The sequence below is a fragment of the Xenopus laevis genome, chromosome 2L (assembly GCF_017654675.1).
Source record: "Xenopus laevis strain J_2021 chromosome 2L, Xenopus_laevis_v10.1, whole genome shotgun sequence".
Lineage (NCBI taxonomy): Eukaryota > Metazoa > Chordata > Amphibia > Anura > Pipidae > Xenopus > Xenopus laevis.
In genome coordinates this window covers 176178965-176205436 of record NC_054373.1, presented here as the reverse complement: position 1 = coordinate 176205436, position 26472 = coordinate 176178965, and the positions used below count along the sequence as shown (strand labels likewise).

The 26472-nt window shown below is 39.2% G+C and overlaps 1 protein-coding gene across 7 annotated transcripts in view; it reads left to right on the top strand.

The window, feature by feature from the left end:
- The window catches only part of LOC108708756 (protocadherin Fat 3-like), a 406168-nt gene that overhangs the window by 285258 nt on the left and 94438 nt on the right, over positions 1–26472 (top strand). For 5 of the 7 annotated variants that reach the window (XM_041582699.1, XM_041582701.1, XM_041582700.1 and 2 more), the window contains exons 5-7: positions 21596–21910; positions 24274–24484; positions 25687–25755. In XM_041582699.1, coding sequence (XP_041438633.1) covers positions 21596–21910; positions 24274–24484; positions 25687–25755 — 595 coding nt within the window. The remainder of the gene's footprint in view (positions 1–21595; positions 21911–24273; positions 24485–25686; positions 25756–26472) is intronic. The other 2 variants (XM_018247785.2, XM_018247788.2) reach the window with 1 other exon arrangement.

The window sequence follows — 26472 nt, the reverse complement described above, 5'->3', positions numbered from 1 at the left end:
ATTAGATAGCATACTCAGTAGCAGGACTGAAGAAGGACTCAAGAGCCCTTCATCAGGTACCCACAGCTTACTGGTATTTTATGGGTTTGAAGTAGCAAATGCAGTTATGTTTGTCCAGGTCTCGAACCATTGGTCTCAAAGTAATCTTCTTTGCCTTACTTGACTACTTAATACTCTTCCCTGTCTTCGGATGATGTCACTGGTCCACTGTGAAGCCTACTGGGTTGTGCATAGAGAAGTTGGAGGCCAGATTGGGTAGTGAGTGCCAGTGTAAAAAATGCACGTGAAAAAATGTACATATTCATATGTGGGTTGCTGGTTGTCCCAGTCGAGACCCGCACTGGTTTCTAGTCGAAGCTGCAGCTGCTGAGGGATCTTGGCAGCTAATATATCAGATTGTCATTTAGGGCAGTAATCCCCAAAGCAGGTGATTATTTTTGAATTCCAGGCTTGGAGGCAAGTTTTGGTTGCATAGAAACCAGGTGTACTGCTTAACAAAGACTCCTGTATGCTGCCAGTCCACATAGGGGCTACCAAATAGCCAATCATAACTCTTATTTGGCACCCCAGGAACTTTTTTTATGCTTTTGTTGCTCCCCAACTATTTTTAAATTTGAATGTGGCTCACACGTTAAAAAGGTTGGGAACCCCTGATTTAGAGAATTGTCCGACTTGGGGGAAATAATATTCATTTATTTTTAAACCAGTAAAAGATAAACAACAGAAAGTGGTAGAAAAGTCCCGCTTGTGGTTTACTTTTGATCTGCTCCTTTAACTCAGCAGAAATTCCATTTGCAGCTGAACATCAGAGCGGCCGTTGGAAATTTTTGGCAACAGCCTGTGTGACATAATTGTATCTAAAAGAAAAGAAGCTGGCTACTGCCCAAAGTATAATGGGATTACTGTATGTCTCTATAAGAGGCGTCATTCTTCAAACGGCCATAGTCCTGCAAGTCTTTATAAAGAAAAATAACTTGTAGCCATATCTTAACGAGACACTTATGGGGAAATACAAATGGCTTTTGTACAAAAACCCAATCTAACTCCAATGCAAAATTCACTCACTATAATATTATTTTAGAAAGAGGTTGAGGAATGGTATAGGACATTAGGTTTCTATTAGCAATTGATTTTTGTATTTAAGTGACAGTCAAGCACCCTCCAGCATTTGAGTTAATTTGTTTGTCTCTGTAGGAGTTTCCACCCATGCAAATTGTTAAATCTTAATCGACATGGTTATGTCTGTGGTATAGACCCAGTGATTTTATAGACATGGTTGTTGGGAACAATCTATACAGATGGAGCAAAGGTTTGCACATATGGCTCTCCACTTCCCACCATTTAGGCAGATATTATTCTTGTCTATGTTATATGGTGAATTGTGTCTTGTCAAATTAAAATTAGCTCCATCTGTATGTGGACCGAGAAAATTTGACATCTACAATTCTTCAGCTAAGCTCTATTAAGCGATAACATGCCTGTGTGTTACTGGTTTTATCTACTTAGTTACAAAATCCAACACTTAGGAGGGGTTTACTTAATGCTCAGACCAAGGAATGCTGAAATATTCTGTGACCATGTTGGGGTATGTAATTCAATCTATCCTACTGCCCCAGTGATTTTATATTCTTGGTTGACAGGAACAATATATACAGATGGAGCAATGGTTTTGCACTTATGGCCCACCATTTAGACAGATTTAGACCCCTTTCTGTCTGACTACTGTAACATGGTGCGCTGTGAACTTTGTTATGTCAAAATAAAATTAGCTCCATCTGTATATGGACAAACAGTTCATAGAATTTCATATCTACAGTTCTTTAGCTAAGCATTATTAGGCTATAGCATGCCTGTATGTTCCTGGTTTTATCTACACAGTTACACTCAAAATCCAACACCGAGGAAGGATTACTTAATGCTCAGAACTGGGACCAACAAATTCTTTGACCATTTTGGGATATGTAATACTATCTATCCTTCTGTCCCAGAGATTTTAAATTCTTGGTTGACGGGAACAATGTGTACAGATGGAGCAAAGGTTTGGCAGTTATGTCTCTCCATCTCCCATCATTTAGACATCTTCACAGCTTTTTCTGTCAAATGACTACTGTAACATGGTGCGTTGTGAACTGTGTTATGTCAAAATAAAATCTGCTCCATCTATATATATATGGATGGAGAAAATGTTATATCTAAAATTCTTCAGCTGAGCATTAATAGGCTATATCATGCCTGTATGTTCCTGGTTTTATCTACACAGTTACACTCAAAATCCATCACCTAGGAAGGGATTACTCAATGTTCAAAACTGGGACCAAGAAATTCTTCTACCATTTTGGGATATGTAATACGATCTATCCTTCTGTCCCAGAGTTTATATTCTTGGTTGATGGGAACAAGCAAAGCTTTGACATTTATGTCTCTCCATCTCCCACCATTTAGACATCTTCACAGCTTTTTCTGTCAAATGACTACTGTAACATGGGGGCAAATTTACGAAAGGGCGAAGTGGCTAACACTGGCAAAAATTCACCAGCGTGACGTCATTTTGGCACTTCAACGATTTACTAACGGGCACTGGCGTAATTACACTAGTTAAGGAGACTCAGGCACAACTTCGCATTTTAATGCCAGACGAATTTTCACTCTGGCGAAAGAGCATTACTACGCAAATTCACCAAGTTTTTCATTTTACTGAACGTTACCTCTATTGCCAGACTTGCCTTTGCCACCTCAGACCAGTCCAAGTGCAATAGAGTAGATCGGACTTTGTCCAAAAAATGTTTTCCAAGTCCCAAAAAACGCTGGCGTCTTTTCCTTTTTACAGGTTGATAGGCTGAAAAAGATCGTAAATTATTTTTTGGGTACCCTCCTTCCCCCCTACATTTCCTTACACATAAACTATACATTGGGGTCATGTGTAGGGTATAACAACTCTATTTTATTTTATTAAGGTTCCCCGGGCTTGTGTAGTGTAATGTATTTGCTGCAAAATATACGTCCATTGAAATGTAACTTCCCACGTATGCAAATTATCTAAAGCTGGCGCAACTTCGTTATGCCTGGCGTAGTAACGCTAGCGCAACTTCGGAAGCGTTCAGCGCCAGCAACGAAACTTCGCAACTTAGTGAATTAGCGTTGGCTGTGCGAAGTTGCGCCTGGCGAAGGCGGTGAAGCCATCGCTGGCGAATTTTCGTCTGTTAGTAAATTTGCCCCATGGTGTGTTGTGAATGAGGTTATGTCAAAATAAAATCTGCTCCATCTATATATATGGATGGAGAAAATGTTATATCTACAATTCTTCAGCTAAGCATTATTAGGCAATAACATGCCGGTGTGTTACTGGTTTTAGCTACATGGTAACGCCCAAAATCCATTACACATTGCACAGACCAAGGAAAGATGAAATATTCTCTAACCTTGTTGGGGTATGTCATTCTAACTATCCTACTGACCCAATCATTTTATATTCTTGATTGACGAGAACAGTATATACAGATGGAGCAAAGGTTTGTCACTTATGGCTCTCCTTGCCCCCCGTGTGGGTGCCTTTTGAGTTGTGTGAGGTCAAAACAAATCCTTCTGCATGAACATCTACAGTTCTGTAAATAATGTACATGTTCAACCAGGATATTTACTGTATTTTATAGAGTTTTGGTTCCTTTTTCCCAGCTCCGCGTTACATTACTGGTATGGAGCCAGCCAGTGGCAGAACAGCATGTTCTCTACTTATATAACATTTCACTAACTCATTCTCCTAAGTTGCTAATTAAGATTTTGTGCTGCTGTGACCTCTTTAGTAAAGTACCCTGGTGTTATTTGCTTGTAAGAAAACTCACTTTTGACAGGTTTTCTTACAAACTCTTTGTAGCAGGAGGAGACACATAAAAAGGGGCCCTGTGCAAATAAATGCTTTTCTTATGATTTCTAGTGTGAACTGCAGGGGAGGGGGGAACTGAATATTTTATGAGGGCTTTGAGTTGAAGATTTCCCAAGAGCGCTAAGTGTGGGGGACTGCACCTCTCAAATGAAACGGCTTCAGAGAGTAGAGACAAATTGGTTAAACCTGAAAATGGAAAAAAAATGTCTTGCAAACTAAACCTAATTCAATGCTGCTGCTTTGTATTCAGGTCTATGCAGTCAGACAGCAAAGAAAATGATTGATCCAAAAAAATAAAAGGCAAACTAAACCCCAAGCAGACAAAATCTCTCTTCCAGGGGGAAAATTAGCGTCTTTCTCACCCAATAGGCTAATATCCAACTGATGATACTCTCTAGTGGTTTCCTACCATTATAGAACCCTATGACTGGCCTTTACTATTCTTGTTGTCTGGCAACTGCCAGTGCCTGAGCATATGAGATGGATTTTAGCCTGAAAATACAGACACATGAGCATTTTCAGGTACAGATGGTTGCTTTAAAGTGAAGACCAAGCAGCAAGGACAGTATTGGGTTGCAACTATGGATAATACAGACACATGAGCATTTTGAGGTCAGAGGTACAGATGGTTGCTTTAAAGTGAAGACCAAGCAGCAAGGACAGTATTGGGTTGCCACAGGCAACTATGGATAATACATGCATATGAGCTTGGCACACCTTCAAAAATGTTCAAGTAAACTGGGAGCTCGCTTTAAGGGGGGTACCTGGAAGTCCCCATATCAGTTTGACTGAAATGAAAGGGCAGAACAGGACACTCCAAAATACAAAAAAGTAGACAAAGTTTATTACATACTAAGCATGAAAAAACAAAAACCCAACGTGTTTCAACTCCCTTGCAGGCCTGCATTTTTATTCTTTGCATGTGCCCCTGACAGAGACCCCTGCAAGAGGATGAAACTCATTAGGTTTTTTTTTTCATGTTTAAAGGAGAAGGAAAGCTACCAAAGCATTTTATTGCCAATAGATTAGCCACAATAGTACAAGCTATAAAACTATATTTATTCTGTAGAATTCTTTACCATACCTGAGTAAACAGCTCTAGACGCTCTTTGTTTGTTAAGGATAGCAGCTGCCATATAAGCTTGGTGTGACATCACTTCCTTCTTGAATCTCTCCCTGATCACTCATAGCTCTGGGCTCAGATTACAGCAGGGAGGGGAGGAGAGAGGGGTAAAAATGAGGTGGAGAGAGGATCAAACTGAGCATGCTCAAGCCCTAGCCCTGGAGTTTATACTGAAAACAGGAAGTCTGATACAGAAGCCAATGTGTACACAATAGAAGGAAAGAAATGTGGTGTTTCTTTTGACAGAGGACTCAGAGCAGCATTACTTTGAGGGTTTACTGATGTATTTATATAGACCTTTTTAATAAAGCTTACTTCATTTTAGTCTTTTATTCTCCTTTAATATGTAATAAACTTGGCTCACATTTTTGTATTTTGGAGCGCCCTATTCTGCTCTTTACAGGTGAATCTGGAGACATTTACAACCTCCTTAACGAACCTATGAGAATTTTGACCATGGACATTGTCTCTCTGCCCCACCCTGAGCAAGGCTCTGTTCTACCTCTTCAGAGACTATACATACAGATGATTCCCAAGACATAATGTAGAATGGGCAGGTCTACATTTCCCCATTGGCGTGGCATATTTTGACGTCATAACTCAACTGACCACCTCCACCTCTTCTCATAGGAAGATTCATATTTCAACTGTTTATAGAGTTGAAGAATCATCTGAAAAGGCTCTTTAGACTGTTATTAGTAAAACAAAAATACATTTTAAGTCTCCTTCAATTTACTAAGAGGGCTGAGTAAAATTTTTGATGAAAAAGTGGAAGGAGCCCATTCGGGCAGGGAAAAAAAGAAGGAAAGCTGGTGTGGCCTGAAACATAGAAGACTTTATTAGTGACTTTATTCCAACAGATCCTATTTGATGTCATTTCAGAGCTAACATCTGAAGGATCCTATTGATTTTTAATACAATTACCCATAATTGTTGTTGGTTTTACTGCATTCTTTGCTGCATCTCCCAAGCAACCTAGACCTTTGAAGATACTGGTTCCATTGCTTCTTACACCATTGTTTACAGCTCATTCATAGATTTTATTGCCCTTCTTTTTCCTCTCGCTATTAAACGTTTACAAGAATGTGGGAAATAATTATGGCAAGTAACATTTCCCCTCTTTTGGCTTGGTATCTATCAGCTTCTTGTGTACATTACCAGTGCACCTGCCAGGGTACAGTGGAATCTGCTTGGCTTTACAATAAACATCTGTAGGCCGATAAGGCTCTGGATTGTTCTTCCCGAGGAAACACAAAGGGCTGAGCGTCAGCGGCTGTAAATCAAGGCTCAATGTGCTCTTGCTCAGAACGTGCTCCCTTTCAGATGTGCCTAGTGCCATGCTGCGCGCTTGCAAACTTGATTGTCATATGAGGCATTTGTAGAAAAGCTAATTAGAAAAACGTATCCTCCCTACCGCTGGGGGGTTTGTTGAGACTTTATATTGTTGCTATTTAGCAAAAAAAATGTTATACAGGTGTAAAGACAGCTTCTACCTTTATGCAACATGGAAACAGCTCTTAGACAGTACATTTGTAAACAAAGGACAAAGACATAATTGAGTGTAAATATGTAACCTCTACATTAATTGTATTCCTGTAAGCTATCAGTGCACTTGTGTTTATGTTTAAATATACGTTTATTTCAAGTGTTGTTAATCTAACTAAAGGTGGCCATACACGGGCCGATAAAAGCTGCCGACACACCGAGTCGGCAGCTTATTGGCCCGTGTATGGGGGCCCACGACGGGCTTCCCCAATCGAGATCTGGCAGAAAGTCGGCCAGATCTCGATCGGATGGGACTAAAAATCCCGTCGGATCACGCCCGCATCTGTTCTTGATGCAGTCCCGCGATCCGACTCTTAGGTCATATCCCAATATGAGTATGGGACCTGTTATCCAGAATGCTTGGGACCCAAGGTTTTCCGGATAATAGATCTTCTTCATACCTTAAGTCTACTAGAAAATCATGTAAACATTAAATAAAGCCAATAGGCTGGTTTTGCTTCCAATAAGGATTAATTATATCTTAGTTGGGATCAAGTTCAAGGTACTGTTTTATTATTACACAGAAAAATTTGGATTATTTAGATAAAATAGAGTCTATGGGAGACAGCCTTTCCATAATTTGGAGCTTTCTGGATAAAGGGTTTCCCGGATAATGAATCCCATACTTATAGTATATATCCATTGCTGCAGAAATCTCTGCAAGTAAGTCATTAAAAGAAGATGTGTGGGCTAGAGCAGTGGTCTCCAGGGAATCTCCAGGGAACACAGCCTGAAGACCAGTTATGGTCAGATTTGGGGTTAGAACTTATTTGATATCCTAGATGGACATGGGACTATGACAAGTACTACAGTTTCATACACTAGTAACTTTCTCATGGGCCATGAACATGTATTGGACCTCAATGTGGGACTGGAATCCAAAAAATTCAACAAGCCCTGTCTAGCCATATCACTTTGTTAGGTTGCCACCTTTGAAGTTATCATCAGTAACAATGCACTATAATGGGAATGAGGTTAAAGAGGTGGTTCACCTTTAAGTTGACTTTTAGTATGTTATACTATGTCCTATTCCTAGCAACTTTACAATTGGTCTTCATTATTTATTTTTTATAGTCTTTGCTTTAACTATTTGTCTTCCTCTTTTACATCTTTCCAGCTTTCAAATGGGGGGTCACTGACCCCACTGCCAAAAAACTGCAGTTTTATTATTATTATTATTATTATTATTATTATTATTAATGTTACTTGTTTATCACTCTATTCAGTCCCTCTTCTATTCATATTCCAGTCTTACAATCAAACAAATGGCTGGTTCCTTAGGTAAAGAAGACCTTAAAGTGGACCCGTCACCCAGACATAAAAATCTGTATGATAAAAGTCCTTTTCAAATTAAATATGAAATCCAATTTCTTTTTTTTTTATTAAAGCATTCATAGCTGTTGTAAACTAATTTAAAAATATCAGCTGTCAATCAAATGTTGCCTGCCCCTCGTCTATGCCTAGGCATAGAGGCGGGGCAAGCAATTACTTTCACTTTCCATTCAGCACTTCCTAGATGTCACTGCTCTCCCCACATTCCCCCAGTTCTCTTAAGGAAACAAGATTCAAATAATTTATACAGTGCATTTAAAGTTCATTTTGCTTGACTAACATGATAAAATAGGATTTAAAAAATATTTTTTTGGGGTGACGGGTCCCCTTTAACAACCTGACAGCTGCTGAAATTGCAAACGAGAGAGCTGCTGAACAAAAAGCTAAATAACTGAAAAAACACAAACAATAAAAAAAATGAAAACCAGCTGGACATTGTTTCTGAATATTGCGTCTATGAAATACTAAAAGTTAAAGGGGTGGTTCATATTTAAGTTAACTTTACTTATTTTATAGAATGGCCAATTCTAAACAACTTTTCAATTAGTCATTGTTATGACCCCGAGCACTTCGTTTTTTGGAGTCGCCCGAAGTTGCCTCACGAGGAAACTTCGGGCGACTTCGGAAAACGAAGCGATCTAGGTGCTAGAATGTAGGGCTAGGGCTATGTAGGGCTAGAATGTAAATCGCCTGCGGGATGGCAGTTGGGGGAGATTAGTCGCCCTGAAGAAGAGGAGATTTGTCGCCGGGCAACTATTCTCCCCGAATATGACCATATCTCTCTGTCCTAAGGCAACAAATGGATTGTTGTTGCTACTTTTTATTAATCTTTCTATTCAGGCCTATCGTGTTCGTATTCCAGTCTCTTATACAAATCAGTGCATGGTTGCTAGGGGAATTTGGGACCCTAGAAATTGATAATTGCAAACTGGAGAGCTGCAGAATGAAAAGCTAAATAACTGATAAAAACAATAAAAAATGAAAACCAATTGCAAATAGTCTCAGAATATCCCTCTCTACATCTTACTAAAAGTTAACAACCCCTTTAATTTAAATGTGAACAAGGGAAGGGGGGGGATACTGGGGAGTTGTGCGTATCAACAGCCTGGGGTCTACAGGTTGGACATTCCTGATTCATGTCAATTATTTTCTTCCCATCCTTCCCATAATATTTAGGATTGGCTCTTCCCTAACTCCTGCCCTGTGACCAGGATTTCATATGTTTCACATGTTGAAAAGTGCAGCTCATTGTGTTTCCATGCGGCTTTGTGAGCAATATTCATAGGCTACTCTCTAACTGTCAGTAGCGGATTGACTGCAGCCTTCAAACTGACAGCTGTCTCGCCAGCATCTCTGCGTCCGACTGTGCCACCATTTACGATGTTCTTACCTCTGTGGTGTGCAATTAGAGGTGGGGCGTTGCACCTGTTCCTCCCTGTGTCTCGGTACTCGACTCCCTCCCTGTCTGACCCCGTCTCGTGCCAACGTCTGCCGAGCTTTTTATTTGTTCAGGACCCAAAGCAGCAATGAATTGCGCACCTACTGAGCCAACGTTACAAGAAGGTTTTCACGCTCACAGCTTCCGCTGAAAGAAATCCCACTCAGCTGCCAAACAATCCATTTACTTCACTAATGAGGGGCTCCTTTAACCCCTTCACTGGTGCAACTCATGAGATTTTGTAGTACATTTTTTTTTTTTACATTTTTCCCACAATATACTGGGTCTATGTCATGTTGCCATTATCTCGTAGAAGTAACAAAGAGATTAATAACCAAGAAAGTCACTGGATCATGGTGCAGATGTCTACCTGTCCAGCAACCAATCAGCATTTTGCTTTCATCAATCTACTGCAAATTGAATAATGAATGCAAATCTCTTATTGGTCGATGTAGGGGCAAACTTGCCAGTTTATTTTGTAAGGGGTTGTTCACCTTTGAGTTAACTTTTAGTTGGACCGGGGCGGCTGTCTCAATGGCCCCCCGCCCATACCGCAAAGCTCCATCCGGGCTCCCCACCTCGCAAGCACCTCCCCCCCCTCCGCACTTACGTGCGCTCTCCTGCCTTGTGTAACAAGGACAGGAGGAGGACTTTCAGGGCAAGGTCTGGACTGGCCGGGACCATCGGGTTCTTTCCCGGTGTTCCACCAGCCAAGTCTGACCCTGGATGTAAAGAGTGATATTCTGAGACAATTTTCAATTGCTTTTCCTTTTTTATTATATGTGGTTTTTCAGTTATTTAGCTTTTTATTCTCCAGTTTGCAATTTCAGCAAGCTGGTTGCTAGGGTTCAAATTACCCTAGCAACCATGCATTGATCTCAACAAGGAACTAGAATATGAATAGGAGAGGGTCTGATAAATAAATAAATAAACAGTAGCAATAACAATACATTTGTAGCCTTACAGAGCATTTGTTTTTTTTTTTAGATGACCCCCATTTGAAAAAAGGGAAATAATTAAAAAGCTATAAAAAAAAAAAATAATGAAGACTAAATGAATTTTTTTTTAGAACTGGCCATACTAGAGCATATTAAAAGTTAATTGAAAGGTGAATCACCTCTTTAAGATAAGTAATACTCATTGCGATAACTGGGACATACTGGGCCTTGTTCAAAGGCATTTATATAACGTCAGGTAGATATACAGTCCAGATGTTATAAGGGCAGGATTTAGGGTAGAGCACATAGGGGGTTTGTCTGTGGCTTTATCTTTTATTCCATCGAAGGCCATGACTGCCCATGTATTGTGGGTAAAAAACCATGAAGAATTTCCCCCAAATTGCACTTGCTTCCCATATAAGCCTTCCAGTGCTGGATTTGGCCATTGCTCAAGATTGATTGGTCCCAGTGGACTGGGACTAATTATAGTTGGTGTCATGATATTTGGGAAGGACTCATCACAATGAGGGTTGATGGAATATCCCAGCTGACCCCTCCATCACTGTGTTGGGAGCTCCCTCTACTTTCTGTACATTACTCTGCACTGTATCAGGCTATTTGAACTAAAACAGCAGAACTCGAGACGGCTAATATATCACCGTAATTATATCTACAAGTTTCACATCTGTTCATTTAGTAAGCGTTTGAATTAACAGCCACTACACATATTTTCTGCCTTGATAATTTTCATCTACAGCACTTTTTTTTTTGAGTAAATGGGTTCATTAGTCAAATCACAGACCCAATATAATTATAAATATCTACATGTTTTAGGAAGAATGAGGGGGTCAGATGAAAGCTCTTCTTTATGTTGAACTGCAGAGTAGTGATGGGCGGATAAATTTGCCTGGCGTGAATTTGTGGTGAATTTCCGCGATTCGCAGGCGGCGAATAGATTTGGACGCGCGTCCGAAAAGTCGGTCACGTAAAAATCACTGCGCATCAACACTTATCGGACGCCCATCGGCTTTCACACCAGTGTCAAAGTTGACGCAAGCAACTTTTTGGATGTGTGTACAAAATTTACGCGGGTGTCAATTTTCCAATTTCATGAATTTTTCAACATTTCGCGAATTTCGCGGGAAAGTCACAAATTTTTCGGAGAAGAGAAACAGGGGAAATTCACCCATCACTATTGCAGAGCATTGGTAAATTCCGACCCTCTCTCTTGCAGTTGAGCCATCTCTGGACGGATCTTTAGTGCTGTGATAGTATTAAAAGAGAACTAAAGCTAGAAATGTACACTTGCAACCAAAACCCTTTAGCAGTAAAGATCTGTGTCTCCAAAGATGCCCCAGTAGCTCCCCATCTTCTTTTCTGCTGATTCACTGCACATGCTCTGTGCTGCTGTCACTTACTGAGCTTAGGGACCCACTCACAATATACAGTACACATAGAATAGAAATGTCACAATATAAGGCTGATTAGTAATTATTACAGATAATTACTACATGGCAGCACAGAAACCAGTGCAATTAGCATCAGAATTTAATAATCAGCAAACCTGTAGCATCAGCTTATATTACAGGGGAAGCTCATTTTCTGCTGGATAATTAGTGACGAGCCCTAAGCTTAGCTTCTCAACAGCCAATCAGAGCCCACTGAGCATGTGAGTGTCACAGACACTTTCCAAGATGGTGACCCCCTGTGACAAGTTTGAAGTCCTGGATCATTGCTGCTATTGACAAGCTGAAACTTTAGCCTCGTGCAATAAGTTCACTATATAAAGTATGGTATTTTTAACCATATTAATTTTTAGGGTTTAGTTCTCCTTTAAGCAGAAATGGTGATCGAAAAGTGTTTTTTAACCATGAACTGAAGATTTATTGAGTAGAAAAGGTAGCATCTTGGTACATTTAATAAAGGCACATTTAATAAAGGTCGAATTTCAAATTCATCTGAGTTTTTTAAAACTCTTATTAAATTAGAATACACTCGAAATTTGACTGGGGGGTTATTTATAAAAAAAAATCGAATATCTCAAACTCAGAATAATTTTACAGGCTCAAAATCTCAAATCGCATTTGAAACTATTCGAGTTTCTTCTCCGATAAAAACTAGAATTTCTGAAAGGCTACTAAGATGTCCAAATTGGTCCCTGGATCTCTCCCATTGACTTATACATCAAATTTGAATTCTTGAAGGTCCAGAGTTTGATTAATCTCGAAAATCGAATCCGAAGTCGGATAATCGAATTTGAAAGTTTAGACCAGGGATCCCCAACCTTTTTACCCATGAACCACATTCAAATGTAAAAAGAGTTGGGGAGCAACACAAGAATGAAAAAGTTCATTTAGGTGCCAAATCCAAGAAGTTGGAGAGCAACATGTTGCTCACGTGCTACTGGTTGGGGATCACTGGTTTAGAAAAAAAAAAATCGAAAATTCAAATTCAAATTTTCAATTTTAACCTGCTCCATAATGATTGAGACAACTGATTCAGCAAGACAATATCAGCCAATATTAAGTACTAACACAAGCCACTGGGCTGGAAACAGGAATGACACTCCAGTGCTTTAGGAAACCAGACTTTATGAAGACTCTCAGAAATAAATATAGTCCAGCTGTGGGCCCTACACCGCGGAATAAAACCCCCTTACTACTTCTACTTGGTGGAGCACAGGACCATGTTCTCTCACTTGCCCGTACTACCTTACACCCCTAAGACATGATGGTCTGTCACTTGCTAACTTCCGTCATGGGGTTCCTGCTACCCTGATTCTCTAAGGAGAGGTCTGGACTCTTCTCTAATGATGGGCGAATTTGAGGCGTTTCGCATTGCCGAATAATTCACAAAACAGCACCGGCGTCTCGTTTTTGATGCCGTGTCTGGTTTTTGGACACCGGCATCTGTTTTTTGGACCCTGCTGCACATTCGCCGGTGTCAAAAAAACTGACGCCAGTGTCCATTTTTTGGACTCGCTGGAATTCGCCGCAAATCCACGCCTGGCAAATAAATTCGCCCATCACTACTCTTCTCCTATTACACTGAGGCCTACCTCCACCTCAGGCTTTCTGGCAGATCCACCTCCTGCTATGGTGAGGCCTTGGGCAGTGATCCCAAACTGTGGCTCATGAGCAACATGTTGCCCCAAGTGGCCTCAAAGCAGATGCTAATGTTTAAATTCAAGCTTTGGAGGGAAGTTTTGGTTGTATACATATTGCCAAAAATAGCCTCCTGTAGGGCTACCAGAGTATTTATTTAGCACCACCCAGGAACATTTTTTATGCTTGTGTTGCTCCACAACTCTTTTTACAGTTGAATGGTCACCGGTAAAAATGGTTGGGGGACCCCCACACTATGGATCATTTGGGAATTGCTCCCTTTCACAGGGCTCAGGTGTATACAGTATATATATATATAATTGTTTTTTGCCTTCACCTATCAGAGGAGGTCTCATTATCTACAACTGTACCTACTGTATACAACGTGTATAACCCAGCATCACCATTGGACAGATTTGTAGTTCAACAAGGTGGTAAGAGTGTTGGGCATCAGTGATGGAAAGAATCTCATAGTTCCATTGTTTAGTTCCGAAGCTCTATTGTGATTGGGGAATGGAGTCCATCTGTTTGAAGTGCTGAGAAGCAATCAGTGTAATTAAAAGAAGACGGTGAGAAGGTATTTTGTTCCTGCTGATACAGAAAATTAGAAACAGAACAGAAAGTACAGAGAGAAAAGATGAAGTGGATGTAGAGTGCTGGGTGGCCATTAAAAGTTCTTTTGAAAAGAGAGAATCAGCAAGAGATCAGAAATGAGTATATTTGTGGGTTAAAAAAAATCACTGGGGATAAAATGTTATTTTGAACAAAAATGGTATAAAATGATTCAAGCTGTAGGCTGAGAGAGAGTTCTAGGGATATATTGCAATTTAAAGGGCTACTGTACCCTTAGATCCCTGTACAGGCATGGGATCCGGAAACCCATTATCCAGAAAGCTCAGAATTACAGAAAGGCTGACTCCATTTTATCCAAATAACCCACATTTTTAAAAATGATTTCCTTTTTCTCTGTAATAATAAAACAGTAACTTGTACTTGATCCCAACTAAGATATAATTAATCCATATTGGAAGCAAAACCAGCCTATTGGGTTTATTTCATGTTTACATGATTTTCTAGCAGACTTAAGGTATCAAGATCCAAATTAAGGAAAGATCCGTTATCAGGAAAACCCCAGGTTCTGGATAACAGGTCCCACACCTGTACATGGTTTACCTTCAGCTTCAGACACCAGTTCGGGTCCTATTTCTAAATTGCATGCCACCCATATCTTGCACCCTTGGGTGATATACCTTCCTATACACCAACCATATTTGAAGACATAAGAGGAACAGGGCAGATTTCATAATCTATGACAGGTTTGTGCCAGGTTAAACAGGGCCTGGACTAGGGGTCAAATGCTGGGTTGTGAAATTTCTAACCCACTCCTCACTTATCCTCCAGCCTAAGAGCAATCTTAGTACAGGGAAATACCTTTGCCCTTCTATGGACATTTCTACTTAGAGCTGGTCACAACCACAGTGATATCACACTCCACCATAGAGCTTCTAGTCCATAGCTTCTGTAAAGGAGAAATAAACCCTAAAACGGATATAGCTAGAAATGGCATATTTTATATAGTGAATTTATTGCACGAGCCTAAAGTTTCAGCTTGTCAATAGCAGCAATGATCCAGGACTTCAAACTTGTCACAGGGGGTCACCATCTTGGAAAGTGTCTGTGACACTCACATGCTCAGTGGGCTCTGATTGGCTGTTGAGAAGCTAAGCTTAGGGCTCGTCACTAATTATCCAGCAGAAAATGAGCTTCCCCTGTAATATAAACTGATGCTACAGGTTTGCTGATTATTAAATTCTGATGCTAATTGCACTGGTTTCTGTGCTGCCATGTAGTAATTATCTGTATTAATTACTAATCAGCCTTATATTGTGACATTTCTATTCTATGTGTACTGTATATTGTGAGTGGGTCCCTAAGGTCAGTAAGTGACAGCAGCACAGAGCATGTGCAGTGAATCAGCAGAAAAGAAGATGGGGAGCTACTGGGGCATCTTTGGAGACACAGATCTTTACTGCTAAAGGGATGTGGTTGCCTTGGGCTGGAACAGAAGCACAAAACAAGGGGCAGATGTATTAAGGGTCAAACTGTAAATTCGAATTCAAGATGTATCATACCTGGATTCTGGTAAACACCCAAATTGTCCACCTAAATCCTGCTGAGTTCAAGTAAAAGTCAATGGCAGAGGTCCAGTGACCCATATAAAGATGGAAATAGCCTTCCTGACATTCCAGTTTTTCTCCATTGAGTTTAGTCGAATAAGATTCGAGTTTTCGGGTCGGTAATATTTGTTCGAATTTTAGACGTTCAGGTTTTTTCTTAAATAATCTCCCATTAGAGTTAAAAAAAATCTAAATTCAACCTTTGATAAATCTGCCCCATAATGATTGTACAACATTTCTGCCCTACTTATTTAGTTAAGTTTTAGTTCCCCTTTAGGGGGATTACAACATATCAGGAGGCTATGGCAGGTGATAAGGATGAGGAAACAGTATGGCAGCAGGTAAGGCTGAGAGTGTATCACCTGCATGGAAGTCTGGGACAGTAAAGCTAAACTAATAATAGTTATACAGTCGGCCTTTCATAAATCCAAAGGGAAATGATTGGCACAGTAACCCGACAGAAGCAAAAAAAAAACCTGTGTGTTCAGTGATTTCTCCCCGCTGCTAATATTGTACTGTCCTATTAATTACCTACACAGTGATGCAATTCCTAATTATATTTACCGCATCCCTCGGTTTGTTAAAGACTTTCTCTAATGATTAACAGATTTTCGCTCAACAGGTAGGCCATATGGTCTGAGGCTTGAATGAAAGCAGCACCGAGCCAATTTCTGAGCTCCGCCGCCGCTCTGCGCTGATATTTAACAGTCAAACCGATTGAATTAAATTAATCGTATTATTAAACGCCGGGGAAAGAGCCTGAGCCAGCGTCGCACTTGCCATAACTGATATACGTTGATAAAACGCAGCGCCATTTATATTCTTCCATTAGTTTCCTGTTATCCGGAGGAATAATCCTAAAGATGAATATTCATTTCCCCAGTCATTTCACACTAATCATTGGAAGGGTTTCAACCTCTCGCCGCCTGGATTCCTGCACAAAACCCAAAATGAAGATGTTTGATTGCGTTTGACAGATTTTACATATTCACAAAACCCTTCTCATTGCTTAAATGTGTTGTTCGTCAGTAAATTAACATTTTTATGATGTAGAGAGCGATATTCTGAGACAATTCGCAAATGGTTTTCATTTTTTATTATTTGTGGTTTTTGCATTATTTAGATTTTTATTCAGAAGCAGTTTCAGACATCTGGTTTCTAGGGTCCAAATTGCCCTAGCAACCATGCAGTGATTTGAATAAGAGGTTGGGTTATGAATAGGAGAGGGCTTGAATAGAAAGATGAGTAATACAAAGTAGTAATGCAATAATTGTCAGTGACCCCCATTTGAAAGCTCAGAAGAAGGCAAATAATTAAAAAAAAACTATAAATGAAGGCCAATTGAAAAGTTGCTTAGAAATAGCCATTCTATATTATATTAAAAGTTAACTTAAAAGTGAACGACCCTTTTAAAGGGAAAATAGAACTTTCACGGGCTTTAGATTTCTGTAGTTGTTCAGTATTTTGGGATGGGCCGGCTATTCTGTGCCCATTCCAATAGCATCCATAGACTGCAGTGAAACTGTGACCTCCATAGGACAAATTAAGAATGTTTCGATTACTTTAAATGGCCGATCACATTTGAATGTGCCTCTTAGATGTGGTGGCACCCTTGTTATAATCAGTAAGAAATGCCTTATAGAAATTAAATACTATTTAAAGGAGAACAACACTCTTAAAAAGAATCTGACGAGCAATGCTTTATTTTATGTGCTGTACTCACTGTACCGGCCCAGAGGTTCAGCAGCCCTATAACAATAATGATTCAGGACTTTGGACTATTCCTCTGCCATCTTGGAACTTGTTAGGCCTTCTTTTGTGTGTCAGTGGCACTGCACATGCTAAGTGAGCTCTAGGCTGCTGTTGGGAAGATAAGCTTAGGTGGTGTGGGATATTATCAAGTATACCATGAGGTTCATCTGTCATAGAAGCAGTTGCTACAGGCAGTGTCGGACCGGCCCGACGGGACACCAGGAAAAAACCCGGTGGGCCAGACCCCCCTCTCCCGATGCTCTTGTTTTTTTTTTTAAAAAAAGACCCTGGCTACAGGGCTGATTATTAATGAATTTTGATGTACAGGTATGGGACCTGTTATCCAGAATGCTTGGGACATGGGATTTTTCAGATAAGGGATATTTCTGTAATTTGGATCTTCATACCTTAAGTCTGCTAAAAAAATCATTTAAACATTAAATAAACTCAATAGGCTGGTTTTGCTTCCAATAAGGATTAATTATATCTTAGTTGGGATCACGTACAAGCTACTGTTTTATTATTACAGAGAAAAAGCAAATCAATGTTAAAAATCTGTATTATTTATTTAAAATGGAGTCTACGGGAGATGGCCTTTCCTGTAATTCTGCGTTTTCTGGATAAAGGGTTTCCAAATAATGGATCCCATACCTATATATATAAATATATATATATATATATCAATAGATAGATAGAGAGATAGAGAGATAGAGAGATAGATAGATAGATAGATAGATAGATAGATAAGATAGATAGATAGATGAAATAGATAGATAGATAGATGGATGGATAGATAGATAGATAGATAGATAGATAGGGAGATAGATAGGGAGATAGATAGGGAGATAGATAGATAGATAGATAGATAGATTTTTCTTCTTCCTCTCCTCACTCAACCTCTTTATTTTTCTACTCTTTTATCTCTACATACTTTACTCTATTCTTCCATTATCAAGCCTCTTAAAGAAATTTGGAATGACCATGAAATAGGCCAAATGGTTAGAATCAAGAGGGCCTACTTGCACTGGGCCCACCGGGAGTTTTCCTGGTTTCCGGTGGGCCAGTCCGACACTGTAGATAGATAGATAGATAGATAGATAGATAGATAGATAGATAGATGATAGATAGATAGATAGATAGATGATAGATAGATAGATAGATAGATAGATAGATAGATAGATAGATAGATGATAGATAGATAGATAGATAGATAGATATAGATAGATAATAGATAGATAGATAGATTAATAGATAGATAGATAGATAGATAGATAGATTAATAGATAGATAGATAGATAGATAGATAATAGATAGACAGATAGATAGATAGATAGATAATAGATAGATAGATAGATAGATAGATAATAGATAGATAGATAGATAGATAATAAATAGATAGATAGATAGATAGATAGATAGACAGACAGACAGACAGACAGACAGACAGATAGATAGATAGATAGATAGATAATAGATAGATAGATAGATGATAGATAGATAGATAGATAGATAGATAGATAATAGATAGATAGATAGATAGATTATAGATATGTAGATAGATAGATTATAGATATGTAGATAGATGAAAGATAGATGATAGATAGATAGAAAATAAATAGATAGATAGATAAATAGATAGATAGATAGATAGATAGATAGATGATAGATAGATGATAGATAGATAGATAGATAGATAGATAGATAGATGATAGATAGATAGATAGATAGATAGATAGATAGACAGAGAGAGATTTCCAAAGTTAATGTTTCTGATGCAGCCGCTGAGCACCGCTTCTGTATTCACCCATCTCCTTACAATCATTTCATGCCATTTATTTGCAGCAGCAACAGACCGATCCATGCACATAAAACATTTATAAGCGGTTTAATAATTTACTTTATATTATGGCAACCAAAAAAAATCAATTATTTTTTACCGCTGATCTCATATTAAATAAAGGTGATGAACCGGATAACTTGTTTTGAGTCATTTTCTTATCTCGGTATGGGTGATGAACACGGCCGCGAGATTATAGCAGCAGTGGGTTCTTTTTCCGTATTAACATTGCAGCGGGGGAGATGATTTGATTTGGAATTGTGCTTTGGTGATGAGGTTCTGAAATGGAATGGGCGGTGGGTGGGCTTTTGTGCCCGGCTAAACTATGGAGTAGATAAAATGCACAGCGAGCAGCGTGTCGTAATCAGAATGACCTGAACCAACAGTGCTGGAAGCTGACATGATATCTCAGTTCTGCCTCCTTGGATATTTTGCAAATGGTCGGATGAAGAAATAAAATAGCTCTTATACAGGTATGGGATCCGTTATCCGGAAACCCATTATCCAGAAAGTTTCGAGTTACGGAAAGGCCGTCTCCCATAGACTCTATTTTATCGAAATAATCCATATTTTTAAAAATAATTTCCTTTTTCTGTGTAATAATAAAACAGTAGCTTGAACTTGATCTTAACTAAGATATAATTAATAAGGCAAAACCAGCCTATTGCGTTTATTTAATGTTTACATGATTTTCTAGTAGACTTAAGGTATGAAGAAAGATATGTTATCCGGAAAACTCCAGGTCCCGAGCATTTTTTATAACGGGTCCCATACCTGTACAATGTTTTTATAGCAAAAGACTGCTCATATACAATTTTATATGCAAACATTTGTGCATATTTTCATATTTTATATTGTTTTTTTTACAGTTAGTGTTGCTGCCTTTTTCCCCCCTAAAACTGACCTTTGGGTTGGGAGGCGGGTTGTGATGCATTTAAGGGTGGGGTTATGACATATAGGGTCGGGAAATCAGTGGGTTGGGTGGGGAAAGGTGGATGGACCAGAAAGTGGCTGGAGAAATGGGCAGGGCAGAGTTGGATCTGGGATTTGAAGATGAGATCGGCAACGGGTTGGGTACCTCCAAAAAAAGCGGGCACCCTGCGGAATGAGGGGCGGATCTTAATATAATATAATAATATAATTGTGGTTCATCGAGTCTGGTTGCGGGTCTCATCTAAATTTCTTATGTTGTGTACTATTGTCTATATTTTACTCTTTTACACTTCTGGTTTGCAGCAACATCACTTTCTGTTTGATGGTGGTTGGCGGGTTGGGTTGCGGATAAGCCAGTTGCGGGTCCGGGTCGGGTAGCGGATCAAAGTGGATAAATATGCGGGTTCAGGTCGGGTCCGTGTCTTAGAAATTGGTTCCACGCAGGACTCTTATTGGCAGTGGAAATGGTATGGGAGGGGAGGAACTTATTGGGCGTTATAGATTTACTGCTTTGCTGGTATATTTGTAATACTGTTGTCGGCCTTAGTTAGTGTTTACTGGCTGGGTCCGTCAAATACCGGCCAGGTGGCAACCGTACCAACAATGCCTTGCTGTTCTGATGTTTCTGAGTATATAGTGTATACTGCAATTTCTGTGAGATTTATCAATGCATGTGCACAGTTTTATACAAGTGGATAAGTCAAACAGAAGTTGCGGCTCTGTATGTGCAAAAATCCCTGGGCGCAAATTAATTGTGCAACTTGCACAGGGAAACCTGTAAATAACAGCTACTCAAGGCAGATATTAATTCTAGGGTTTCCTTGTGACCATATTCTTTGCACCTTCCATGCAAAATCAAAGCACTGTTTAATATTCTGACAATGTGAGCCAAATATCCAGATAAAGTTTGCTCCATCTGTAGGGGGGTGACTAGTAAATAGCTTGATACCAAATCATACAACCAATCCTTCAAATGAAATTGTGAGGTTTCATAGATAAAATCCCAATCTGATACTGCGTGTTCCATTTTCTGTGTAACCAAACATTTATCTTAATCAGCATTTAACTAAACGCTTTCACTCCCTGCTTCTAAATATAAGGGCTAATTGCAAGTTGTTGTTGGTGAATATGTATGCAAAATAATAAGACTCATGCAAAATGCAAAGCTTTTTTCACGCACACACCCCCTTCCTTGTATATTATGAATCATTTTAGGCATGCAAATAAATAGATTTGAAATCAGCATATGTAAATGTAGGAAGAAGGAGTAAGGTTTAATTAGTGTAGTCGGAAAGTAATTGATCCTTTTTCTACAAGCAGTGGCTGCCTTGGACTCATCTAAATTCACGTTCAGCGTGTTGCAGTTGTAGGAATCCAAGCACCCATGTAGTTGGTCTTTTTGCTTTTTTTTTAAATAATTTTTTCATAAATTGATTAAAATTTATCATGCCAAAAAAAAATCCCCTTCCTCTTAGCAATAACCCCTATGTCCTTTTTATTACGCACTCTCAGATCTAAATACGTTTTTCCTTGTAGGTGACAGTCAGCGATGGGGGACCTTCTTCTAAACAGTCAACCGTGTGGCTGGTAATCGAAGTCCTGGATGAGAATGATAACAAGCCTCAGTTTCCAGAGAAAGTCTATCAGATCAAGTTGCCTGAAAGAGACCGGAAAAAAAGAGGGGAGCCCATTTACAGAGCTTTTGCCTTTGACAAGGATGAAGGCCCCAATGCTGAGATCTCCTACAGCATCGTAGACGGGAATGAGGATGGGAAGTTTTTTATTGACCCTAAAACCGGCATGGTTTCTTCCAGAAAGCAGTTTGCGGCAGGAAGTTATGACATTTTAACGGTAAGAACTCTTTTATTATTCATATCTGTTCACTAAAGAAGTAAACCTAAAAATGCATTTTTTAATGTTTCCGACCAAAACCTAATGCAGCCCCTCTACAATATGAGATTTCATTAATATCATCAATATAACCACCTCATATCCTGTTTTTATACTGAATATTTTGATTTTGTTTTGCCCTGCCACCAACCTTCTGTTTATTATTCTTATAGGTTTAAATGTCCCTTCCTACCAGTCATGCCAAATTACTTATTGCACCTTTCTTCCCCACCCTGTTGTCTTTGTTCTTAGCTCTCGTTAATTTTACACTTAGTTTAATTGCTTTCACCCTCATTCCCTATTCTGTTTATTGGCATTCAAAAACAGTAACTTTTCTGTTGATGTACTGATAGAAACATCAATTGGAAGATAGCACGCCAAGGGTAGACAGGAGCTGGAAAACATGTCACATAATATTGATCTGTTTATCCAAAAGACAGAACAACACCTGTAATGTTTAAGTGGCGGCATAATGACTTTGTGCATCTCAGAATGGATAGGATCACTCAGAATGTATCTCAAAATGGATAGGGACTTCAGAAAACAAGATGAAATGATCTTCAAAAAATCGGCAGTAAGTAAGGTTGATGATCATCAACAAGAAGATCAATCATCTTGATCCAGATAGAAGAACAGGACAATGCCCATTAATGTGACAAGAGAGACAACAAATGCAGCAACTGCTGGTAGGGTTGATGAGGATTGTAGAGGACCAAGAGGAACCTGATGATAAATTTCAGTAGAATGTGTCTAACATTGTACAGTAGTTCATCTCCCATAAGCTCCAATGGAATATGGAATTCACCTAGTTTCTTTAAAGCCTACTGTGTATTGATTATTTTTTCCCAGAAAGGCAAGTTTTGCTCAAAATACTTCTTATTACATAGTTACATATTTACATAGTTACATAGTTAAATTGGGTTGAAAAAAGACAAAGTCCATCAAGTTCAACCCCTCCAAATGAAAACCCAGCATCCATACACACACCCCTCCCTACATTTAATTAAATTCTATGTACCCATATCTATACTAACTATAGAGTTTAGTATCACAATAGCCTTTGATATTATGTCTGTCCAAAAAATCATCCAAGTCCCTCTTATAGTCATTAACTGAATCAGCATCACAACATCACCCGGCAGTGCATTCCACAACCTCACTGTCCTGACTGTGAAGAACCCCCTACGTTGCTTCAAATGAAAGTTCTTTTCTTCTAGTCTAAAGGGGTGGCCTCTGGTACAGTGATCCACTTTATGGGTAAAAAGGTCCCCTGCTATTTGTCTATAATGTCCTCTAATGTACTTGTAAAGTGTAATTATGTCCCCTCGCATGCACCTTTTTTCCAGAGAAAACAACCCCAACCATGACAGTCTACCCTCATAATTTAAGTCTTCCATCCCTCTAACCAATTTAGTTGCACTTAGTCTCTGCACTCTCTCCAGCTCATTTATATCCCTCTTAAGGACTGGAGTCCAAAACTGCCCCCATACTCCAGATGAGACCTCACCAGGGACCTATAAAGAGGCATAATTATGTTTTCATCCCTTGAGTTAATGCCTTTTTTTATACAAGACAGAACTTTATTTGCTTTAGTAGCCACAGAATGACACTGCCCAGAATTAGACAACTTGTTATCTACAAAGACCCCTAGATCCTTCTCATTTAAGGAAACTCCCAACACACTGCCATTTAGTGTATAACTTGCATTGATGATCCATAGAACTTGTGGGGACCTTTTCTCAATGTATTTAATATATAACTTGCAAAGTTGAAGGACAATATCAAAAACACCTGAATATCTAACTAGAGTTTACAAATACATATACATGACTCCCATTTTTCTTACTTGAGAGCAGATACACCACTCTCAGCAGTGATTCTGCAATAAAAAGTAGTTTTAGAACTAGAAGTGTGGGGGTGGGTTTTTTTTTAAATAAATGCAACAACATCCACACGAGTGGAGACAAAGCCATATAATATGAATCAGTTTATATGAGGGCAGTGATAATAACTGGCCTTGAATACAGGCCATTAAGAGAAAAACTCACATACAAATTCCATATTCCATTGACTGGTATGTACTTTGCACGGAAAAGAAAATAGTTTTGTATATTAATCCGTAGGCACCATGTCTAGAAGCCAGATGATTTCAGCTATATATGCTTTCACAATAGAGAGATAATGGACAAAGCAGCATGGTAAATTCTGTAGGCCACAATAATTTGTGTTTGAGAGTACATTTTTTTTGTTTAATTATTGACACTTCATGGTCCTAAAATAAGGACAAGTGGTTTATGTATTTGTCCTGTGCCCCATAAATGCAGATAAAAGCTGTAGATAATGGGCGCCCCCAAAAATCATCCACCGCCCGACTACACATCGAATGGATTAAGAAACCACCACCGTCACCTATCCCTCTAACCTTTGATGAGCCTTTCTACAACTTCACTATCATGGAAAGTGACAAGGTCACCGAAATTGTGGGCGTGGTCACTGTGCAGCCTTCAAATATACCCCTCTGGTTTGATGTAGAAGGTAAGACTATGTCTCCTTAACTGAGGAAAAGAAGTACATTTTAAAGTGCCTTTCATTTTACAGAAGTCAAGCTGACCATCAGAGTTATATAAGGACAACCTAGTTTTCCATATTTGAGGTCTAAATGTCACCTATAACCTGAATGCTACAATTTTCACAGAATACTCTCAAATCTTGACCCGAAAAGCAACAGGCTTATGAGAAGCTGGTGGGGTTAGGGGTGGACAGTGGGTGTGGTTGGGTTTATCTTAATATGACTTAAGCTGGCCATACATATACAGATGTTGTCATTAGATTTTGTGTGGTTTTTGGGTTGTATGTGTCCAACGAACGTCAGCAGGCAAGTTTGGTCATTCTAAATCTAAAGATAGAACAGCGGCAAAGGATAATGTTGTAGACTGGGTCTCTGTTGCTGTTTGTGCATCCACGATCATTCCGTTGACCAGTCTTTCCTGAGAACAATCATATTCTGAAGTTTGCAGTCTTCACGTCAATGACTTGTCGTTCTGTATAACGAATGGTCGCTCAAATTCATGGGTTTCCCAATAATAACTGCATGAATGGCCAGCTTGAAAACAAGATTTGATTTAGGAAAAATAATGACTCTAGCACTGTTGAAAGACTTGGGCCTTTGGGGAGTAATATAAATCAGGAATGGCTAACCCTCCAACCCTGAACATCCCACCACTGTCTAAGGGTTGCACTCAACAGATCAAGGCCTTCAGGTTGGACGTTCCTGATGTATATCCTAAAATTGTCAACAATTAGTACACAATATTTTATGCCTTTGTTACTTTTATCAATGCCCACCCCCTTAATGAACCCTGTGGTTAAGGACTTAGAACAAATGTTCTTTTGGCCCTTACTCAAAACTAGACATAACCTATTTTTTCTCTATGTATTTTAGGTCAATATCATATATTACAGTAATCACTAGGCTTACAAGGTGTTGTATAGTACAATTCCCAGAACAGGTACGACTGAAGATCCTGGAAATTGTTGTTCAGAGCAGTGGGGGGGCTGCTTGTTAGATGTACTCACTTTACAATGTCCTTTAAGGCAGCAGCATGCTACGCTTCTACTAATATCGCCTTCTTCTGCTGATGTTAAATTTCCAACCTGACTTATCTGTGTACTTACCTGTCTGTTACACTCACTTCTCTTTCTCTCTCCTTGGATTTTCTGCCTTTCCTATATGCAAGGTGGCAAGCATGCACGGGAGATGTTCTATATTCTGCAGACAGCTTGTGGGCACAACTGCTCAACAGAAGGTATTAACGGTGCAAAACCGATTTCACTCAGTCACAGCTACATTGCTCTGCCTGCTTTGCATGATATTACGGGATAACTTCATCATATTTTCTAGAAATGTGTCACACTGAGTACTGAAAAGCACATTTTCCTTCCACTAAATATGTAGCCAATTATATATATGTATTGCATTTCCATTTATGTACTTTGGGATTACTGTTGGTCCTTATTTTTATCCTCTGTAGAATCTATTACAATATCCTTACCTTATTGTTCATGGACTATTTGATTTATTCTTCTTGAAATGCTAACCCAACATCAGTATTTTACTTACTAACAACAAAAAAAAAACCCAAATATTGTTCCAAAACCATGTTATCTACGACTGCAAGGCAAATGCATAAAAGTCAAAATGATTGGTTTGAAATGACGGCTGTCTGGCTGCTGCACTCAGCTATTTAATCCACAAACGGCAAAGTCTTACACTATAATAGCTTCTAGTACAGGTATGGGACCTGTTGTATGGAAACCTTTATCCAGAGAGCTCTGAAATACAACATTGCCATTTCCCATGGTTTAAACAGTTATCTGTGACTGGTTTTCTTTCTATTTGTAATAAACAGCACCAGTAACACCAGTGTGCAGAGGTGCAAAGGGAGTCCTGTACTTTTGAAATTAAGCCATGTAAGTACAGGTACGGGACCTGTTATTCAGAATGCTCGGGACCTAAGTTTTTT